We start from the raw sequence: 8697 nt of genomic DNA, 5'->3' as shown, positions 1-8697 counted from the left end.
TGTGAATATGCGTACATCTCCATTTGTTAATCTACTCAATAGGGTAAAAAATGTTGTGAAAACATATTATTTGATGATTTAGATTACACCTTTTATAAGTTTCGTGCATGTGATTCGAAAACGAATTCTTGATTTCTACTTTTCTGTTTTAGAAACTACTGAAAAACCAAGCTTATTAAGATGGCAGTGTGGGCTTATGCATCTCTAATGTCTCTTATGCATACTTTAGAGATGATCTTGCACCCTTCCCAGCAACAGCTATATACAAACATAATACAGATCGAGTCCCTGCTACAAAAGGTCCGTTCCCTTCAAGAATTTCTTGAAGATTATTCGCACAGAGACCATGAAGAAATGGCTGCATTGGGGAGTCGAATTGCAGACAAGGCTCGTGCAGCGGACAGCGTCATTGACTACCATGTGTTGGATCAAATTCTAGCACGGTCTAAGGGTAAAGAGGCGGAGAGCTCCACTGGCTTCTCTGAATATATCCAGAATCTTATAGAAGAGATGGATGATTTGTTTGAGAGGATTAAAGAAACTGCTGGGGAAGCTCGGCCACAGATAGAATTTTCGCCTGCTGGTTCATCAAGGTTAGCTCCCAGTGACCACAATAATCTGGTGGGTTCTGATGAGAAGTTGATTAAAATAATGGATACGCTCACCGGAGATCAATCAAACTGCGAAATCATATCGATTGTTGGAATGGGAGGCATCGGTAAGACGACTCTAGCTAAAAACGTCTACAAAAATGCCTACACTGCGCAACACTTTTATATCCGTTCTTGGGCTACAGTATCTCAAAATTATAGTGCAAGCCAAATTATTTCAGACATGCTGTCAGAAATCAATCGAAGCAAACAAGAGAGTGTTCTAGGTGATGATCCTTTGCAAGAAAAATTGTATGAAGGGAAACGAGAGAGTGATCTAAGTGAGTATCAGTTGGGTGATCGACTATACAAAATCTTATTCGACAGGAGGTATTTGATCGTGATTGATGATTTATGGAGTATTGAGGCTTGGGAGAAGATACGTGCGTTCCTTCCCGATAACGGTAATGGAAGTCGGATTATTATCACAACAAGGGAAATAAATGTAGCTAGGCAATTAAACTCTCTCGTGTCTTTTGAAATGGAACTTTTAGACTATGATCAAAGTTGGAATCTGTTGCGAGACAAGGTATTCGGGAAAGAAACGTGCCCTCCTGAACTCGAAGAATTAGGAAAGGATATCGCGATAAAATGTAGAGGACTTCCTCTAGCAATTGTGGCGATAGGTGGATTTCTTGCAAAGTCTAGCAAGACACGAGAGGTTTGGGAAGACACTATGGAAAATTTGAACTCCATTATTAGCTCAGGGGATGAAGGGAATTGCATGGAGATATTAAAACTAAGTTATAAAAATTTGCCGATTCATTTGAAGTCATGCTTCCTCTACATAGCTGTTATTTCCGAATATCGCCGGTCCATGATACCTGACATCGCTTGGTTGTTGGTTGGAGAGGGTTTTGTAAAACCAATAAGAGATAAAACTTTGGAAGAGGTTGCCAATGAGTACATAACAGATCTTATTGAAAGGAACCTTATTTTGGTTCTTGAAATTGGGAGTATCGGCCAAGTAAAAATTACCGGTATACATGATTTCTTGGGGGACATATGTCTGAAGCAAGTTGAAGAAGAAAAATTTCTTTCTGCCATAGATACACGCAACATGACCGTAGCAACCGCCCAAGCGCTTGATGTAGTGACAAGAGCATTTGAAATACGCTCTACTACTAATGTATATGCTTCACGTCTAGTAGTGTGGGATGGGTTGGAAGTGGTCGAAGAACTCTCGCCGGCCGAGGAAGGAACTTCCCAGCTAGTACCATACTTACGGCTATCCTTTCTAGACCGCCAGAATTTGAATTCAATGGGGAGGAGATTCTTCGATTCGGTACCTCTTTTTTTGTTTCTGCAGAGTTTGATTGTTATGAGTAGCCCTGGCAATCTAATTAGGCTACCGTCGGAAATCTGGGACTTGCCACACCTCAGACATCTGTTTTCCAACATTGTTCTTCTATCTGATCCTCTTCCTCATGATTATCCCAAGAAGGGGCGGCATGATCCTCATATTCTGGAAAATCTGCAGAATCTCGTCGGTGCTGTAGATTTTTGGTGTGGAGAGGATGTTTATAGAAGAGCTCCAAATCTGAAGATGTTAAAAATTGTTTACTCTCCTCTATTCCCACGATGGGATACTGCGTTCTTCAGCCTTAGCAATCTCGTCCACTTGCAAAAGCTCGAGACACTAAGTTTGGAGTCAATGGGTACAATGTCTTTGAATCACCTCAGCTTCCCAGTCTCTCTCAAAAAGTTAACTTTAATTGGCTGCCATTTGCCTGATATGACAATTGCGTCTTCTTTGCCTAAACTGGAGGAGCTTGGGCTACATAACTGCACGTTTGAAGGCCATATGTGGCGTCTGGAAGACGAGGAATTTCTTGAATTGAAAAAGCTGGTAATCGGCAGGGGTGAGTTACTACATTGGCAAGCAGACAAGACACACTTTCCTGCCCTGGAGAGCCTGTTCATTCGAAGATTAAATCTGGAGGAATTTCCTGAAGACTTTGGTGAACTCCCAACACTTAGAACAATTGGAGTGGATTCTTGTAGCGATTCTACCAACAAGTGGGCAGAGCAAATAGCTGAGGCACAAGAGAGCTATGGAAATGAAGGCTTTCAAGTCATAATTACACGAAAGAAAGAGGATGATTAAAGTTGCAAACTTCAATAGTCACGTCCTTGTACATGGTAGAATTTCAAAAACATGTTTTTTAAATTTCTATTTCAGCAACATCATCCCTTTGGTGATGTTTTGTGGCCGTAACGTAGTACTCGTTCAGTGAAATCTTCACATTTAGGCCAAGTAAGATTTAGTTTATTGATTTGGTTCTTTATGATTTTGAGGGTGTATGCTGTCTCTGACTCACTGTACAATTACAAATAAATTGTTTCAGGGTATCCTTGCAAGCGTTGAGGGATCCCTACAAGAGCTTGCAGCCATTGCCGTCGTTTGAGGCTCGAGCCCGGGTGTGTCTTCTCCAACAAATAAAACTCTTTATATTTTAATTCTAGTCTAGTAGATTATGGTGGATTCTGAGTCGTGTTAATTTTATGTAGTTTTATGCATAGGCATGCTGTTTGAATGTAATTAAATTTGTTTCAACTGTATTGTATTACAATGTGTTGTATTGAGAAAACAAATGTATTTGTATTTTTATATTTGTTTGTCTGAGAATTATGTTCGGTGTTTGCATGTAATTGTGCTTATGCGATTTATGTACATGCCCAAAAATAAGGGCTTGAGGCTCGTTAAATTGTTGCAAAGATTGGATTAGAATGATAATGGGCCATGGGGTGGTGGTCCAGCGAGAAAAGTCAACTAAATAGGTCCAATTCAGTAAATGTTTCAACTGTCCCAAGAATAGACCAAGTCAAATTAATATGGAAAGTATTACTACAAATTAACAAATCGTTTGTTTTAAAAATTAAATGTTTCGCATAATAATTACATTTTAGCATTATCGTGCATGGCACGCCGACGGCCCAATTATTTTTGCAAAAAATATTTAATATTTATATCATATTTTTTTAGGAAAGTGTTATTCGCACTCCAAGATTTGTTGATTACTCTCCACTTTACCCAATTAATGTAATATTAGACAAATATACCCTTATAATATCATTTCTTATATAATATATTTTGATTTACCTTTAAAAAACTCAAATATAATAAGTTTGTTGTTAACTACTAAAATTTTAATAGTTAATCTTAAATTTAGCAAGTATGAGAAAATTACTTAAAATATAAATATACAAAATTAATAATAAATCATGCAATGAAAGAAATAAAAATTACAAATTTTGAAAATTTTCTTAAATAATAAATATTTTATTTTGAGATTAAAATTTAAAATTATTTATATTTTATCTCAAATTTTAGTCTGATATACGAATATTAATCAATTTTTGTTAATAAAAAAATTGGACGTGAAAATTTTGATTTAATCAAAAGTTTATTAAAGTTTGGTATGAAATAAAAAAAAAATATCTTAAACTTAAGGCTAAAATTAATATTTCTATGTTATCTTATTTTTTATATATATATATATATATATCTTTCGATGATTAACAACGTAATTTTTATGATACAAATATATTATTTGAACTCAATTTATACTATGAGATAACACAAAATATTAAATTGTTTTTTATTTATTATAAATTTAATGAATGCATTTTATCTATTTTATAAGATATTATAATTAATTAAAAATTTTAAAATTTAAGTTACAAAAAAAATTTAAGGAGATGTGGCGAATTAAAAATTAAATCATAAGAATGAAATATGAGTGTTTATAAAAATGGAAAAAATAAGGATCAAAATAAAAATAAAATTAGTTTTAATGATTGCGTTGCTTTTTATATATTTAATGATATTAAAAAAAATTAAACTGTGCATGTTTTTAGTAACTAAATAACTTATTTTAGGAATTGAAATAATAAATGAATTTACTAAAAATAAAACCAAACAAAGGGTAAAATTATCAATTTTTAGTATAAAATAAAATTTGGAATGTGTTTAACAAAATGTGGAGTGTAAATAATACTCCCCATATTTTTATGTTGCGTAATTTTTTTGTAAAAAATAAAAATGTCCATAGTATATATTTACATTTTAAGGTTTCGTGTGGACCATTAACTTGTATGGATGGATAAAATTTAGGTAAATTTCAAATCCACTCTCTATAAATCAAACAATTTTAATAGTAATTGTGATGGATTTCATATACAACCAACTTTACATAGAATTGTATCTCATCAATTAAGGATCATATTGTGCTTAATTTTGGTTTGCAATATTTTTGTAATAGATCAGTCGAGGAGCTATAAACACATTTTAAAAGAATCGGTCAAGGACTGCATTCTTTATTCGAGGTGCTATGAGTTTCAGTTAGGCGGTGTAATAAGTCTTAACTGAACTGGGTTTGTACAAAGAGTTGTATAAATCAAAGTCTTCTAATGAATATCCTTTCGACAGTGGAAGAAAGGGTGACATGTAGGAGCAGTTGAGTCTCCGAATATTAAAAAACATATCTAATTTTTTTCGCTTTTTTAATTTTTATGGCTTGTATTTAAAAACTAATTAAATGAAATATGATCGAAAAAAATTGTGATATAAATTTTTTGTAATTTAAAGTTTCAATTTTTAAATTTATTTACTTGTTACCGTATCCGAATCCACTATTAATCACTTCATAAATATGTGATTAACTTAATAAAAATATTAATATATAAATAGCGAAAAATAACTGAAAGCTTAAAAATTAATTATACAAACCAAAAGAATTACAATAAAATACAAAAATATCCTTAAATTAAAACCAACAATAACATCTGCTTCGAGGCCCTAGTAACCGACTGAACACTGATCAACCTCTTGAACAACTTGCAAGTTGCACCGTCGAATGTGTTGTTCATGATAAAAGCAAAAATGTGTGTGAAATCTCCAAGTACGTAAGGTATGAGTACACAGTTTTATATGCAATGCTTGAAGCATGACTACTCTGCTAAACAGTTATCAAACATTGAAACTCATGCTTAGAGTGTAGGCGCCCCTAGTATGAGCCAGTGGGTGACGCACGTACATACGGGTGCAAACGAATCGAATCGAATCGAGCCGAATAATGGTAAAATTTTAAGGCACGAATTCGGCTCGATAAGAGTATATTTGATTTTGAGCTCGATTCGAAGCTCAATAATTTTAAATATTTTGGCTCGAGTTCGGTTCGAAATAAAGTTCGAGTTCGGCTCGAAACATTCGAACCTATTCGTGAACTATTGCTCGGATATTATAGTTTGAAAAACTCAAAATGTTCGAAAAGGTTCAAAATGTATATATATTTACTAGATAATTATATTATATTAAATTAAATATTAAGGCTCGCGAACTATCGAACAGAATAATTTTGGCTCGAGCTCGGCTCGAAAAAAATTCGAACATGTTCGAATTCGGCTCGAGTTCGATAAACTCGAATACGAATCAAATATTTATCGAGCGGGCTCATAAAGCTCACGAACCGGCTCGGTTCGTTTGCACCCCTAGACGCACATACTGGCTGTGATATTGAACTAACATTGTCATGGGTAACCCGCACACACTTCTCTACAGAGTCAGTGGGTGTCACTCGATTACAAGAAACAAGTGCTGAGTAACCTTACTCAACTGGATATCTCAAGGGATATCAGGTTCAACGTGATGCGCACATGTTCATACATAACATGACATGATAAACATGAATCATATGACATATAATAATGCAAAGGATAACGATGCAGCATATAAACATGCACACTCGGCTATATATATATCAATTAGTGCTTACATACCTCAAAACAACTGGTATAGAAGCACAGTGTCACGAACCAGCACCTTCATACGTGAAACGACCCTAACCTCTATTTTAAATAATAATTAAATAAAATGCGGATTTTCAAAAAAAAATTCAGCATGACCTATCTATTTAAATCACAACCCACCTGACGCAGACAACAATTTTAAAAATAATAAAACCGACGATACTAAATAAACTAGATTGAGAAAAGAAAGAACGAGAACCCAAGAAAGATCTACGACATTCAAACATCCATAAATCGTAATAATCTGATATTTACATGCCCACAAATAAATATATGAGTCTTTTCATTACATTGGTCCAATTAATAAGCTAAGAGTCTTTAAAGCATTAAAACTTGAACTACTATTGCGAAAGACTGGCATAGGTCAGAGGGATGTGCCGCGCCTGCATCGCAGTCCGCTCGATAGTCCTGCCCCTCAGTCTCTATGAAAAACTACTCACCTGAAAACAATAAGTGTAGTGAGTCTAAAAGACTCAGCAAGAATATGGTGGGGATAACAAGTACTATATAAATACAAGCATAGGCAAATTGAAAATAACTTATAGTAAAATATACTTTTGTGCCCTTAACTTAAAAAGATGATTTCTGAGTAAATGACATGAATATGAATGTAACATATGCATGGCTAAGTCAAACATGAAATATGATACTGAATATACTGCGCTGAACATGTACATAAATGACTTGAACTGAAACTGAGAACTTAGATCCTTAGATTGTGACTCTATGGGTTTCGATCATGATCATAGCTGCAGTGTACTATGCCGCAAGGAAGTTAGGATAGCACCCAACCCGTCTTGCCCTATGGTTGGTATGGGAAGTCAAGATTTCTTCTAACCCATCCATACACATGAATTTCGGTAAGGGAAGCTAAGACGTCTCTCAGCCCGTCCAAACACATGAATTTTACTATAGTCACAATCAACTCACCTCGTTCGTAAAAATATTTTCTTTTATCCATAATTACAAGACTTAGCATGCATATGCAATTGTAATGTGCATGCCAAAATATTTATCTATAATCACGCATATGACTCACGCAATAAAGACTGGGATGGTGATTTAGGAACTAAACCAAAAGATGGAAAATTTAACCCTTCATAAGCACTTACGACAAATTTGAGCGATTCACCCGTAAAATTTATAACTTACTCGATTCCTATCCAAAAAGGATTCCGCTTGAAACCAAGACTCCACGACACTTAGGACTAAGTAAAGAAGTCATCCTCTGAATTTATTTTCTAAGCTATCATTTTTCAAAATGTTGATTTCCGGGCAGTAGCCCCTTAGTGTTCAACAAAAATTCTGCACCTTAACATTTAAAAATCTAAAACTCGACCCAAACTTAACCGATTTGATTCCCGCTAGAAATTAAACATCCTAGACTATTTCTGAACCCGAGCCCTTTACCCAAAACCCGTGTTTAGACCCTGTTTTAACTATGGCTTCCGGACAGCCCATACACTCTAAAAAATCTGCTCATGCCTCGCTATCATTCTCAACCAAAAACTTAGGTGTTTGTCTCCAAACTCCAGCCTCTATCCTAGTATCATAATCGTCATTAAAGCTTACCCAAATCTCCATTAAAACTCACCCTTAACAGCCCAATCCCAGCTCAACATGGCAATCAAACCGAGCCCCTAGACTTTAGCCATTCGAAGGTTCCTCAAAGCCCACTCGCAAGCTAACAACTTCCCATCTTAACGCTACCATGTGAACTTCATATCATCCATGGTAGCTCTAAATCACCATCCGAATCGAAACCACAAAACACCAAGTGCTCGAACTCAAGAACATGAACATAATCTGGAAATCTTAAAATCGAACCATAAGCAGCAAAATTTGAGAGTTCGGTCACATATCATGAGGTCTAAAATTCTGGAAATGTTCGAACTCAATGTTATAATAAACTCAGAAAACTTTAAACACCACAAGAAAAAAGGAAAAGCTGGTAAAATCAAACCAAGCCCTGTAAAAAAAATCAGTAGCAAGAATTCGAACACGATCTGTGAAGAAAATCCGCGAAATAACCGAACTATATGCTTATGAACAACTACCAACCAAATGTAACACATAAATTTGAAAATCACAACCACAATTCGAGCCAAGCAAATATGCACGATTTTTTGAGGAAAAAAAAAACATCGTAGAACAGGAATTTCTCGAATCAGGGCAAAAAATCGAGAATGAATTTCAAAACTTCCTGAAAAATGTGTTAAGGGTGAGGCCCATTAAA

General features: G+C 34.9%; 1 protein-coding gene across 2 annotated transcripts; it reads left to right on the top strand.

Annotated features, from left to right (window-relative positions):
* Positions 1-47: 47 nt before the first annotated feature.
* Positions 48-3273, top strand: LOC140865303 (putative late blight resistance protein homolog R1B-16). Of its 2 annotated transcripts, none has more exons than XR_012144539.1 (2): positions 48-2907; positions 2999-3273. XR_012144539.1 is itself a non-coding variant. In XM_073269899.1 (2 exons), exon 1 carries the CDS (start codon positions 181-183, stop codon positions 2755-2757), a length of 2577 nt encoding a protein of 858 aa, XP_073126000.1. In that variant the 5' UTR covers positions 48-180; the 3' UTR covers positions 2758-2792; positions 2999-3273. The 2 variants fall into 2 exon arrangements, 1 of the variants encoding a protein (XP_073126000.1); XM_073269899.1 differs by having other exon boundaries at positions 48-2792.
* Positions 3274-8697: the final 5424 nt, after the last annotated feature.

Source organism: Henckelia pumila, chromosome 4, assembly GCF_033568475.1.
Source record: "Henckelia pumila isolate YLH828 chromosome 4, ASM3356847v2, whole genome shotgun sequence".
In the NCBI taxonomy this organism is placed as follows: Eukaryota; Viridiplantae; Streptophyta; class Magnoliopsida; order Lamiales; family Gesneriaceae; genus Henckelia; species Henckelia pumila.
Note: the sequence above shows the minus strand (reverse complement) of the source record. Positions and strands in the feature narration are given on the sequence as shown.

Excerpts from the sequence above, each read along its gene's own strand:
- LOC140865303 (XM_073269899.1), top strand. The coding sequence starts at position 181 with ATGGCAGTGTGGGCTTATGCATCTCTAATGTCTCTTATGCATACTTTA.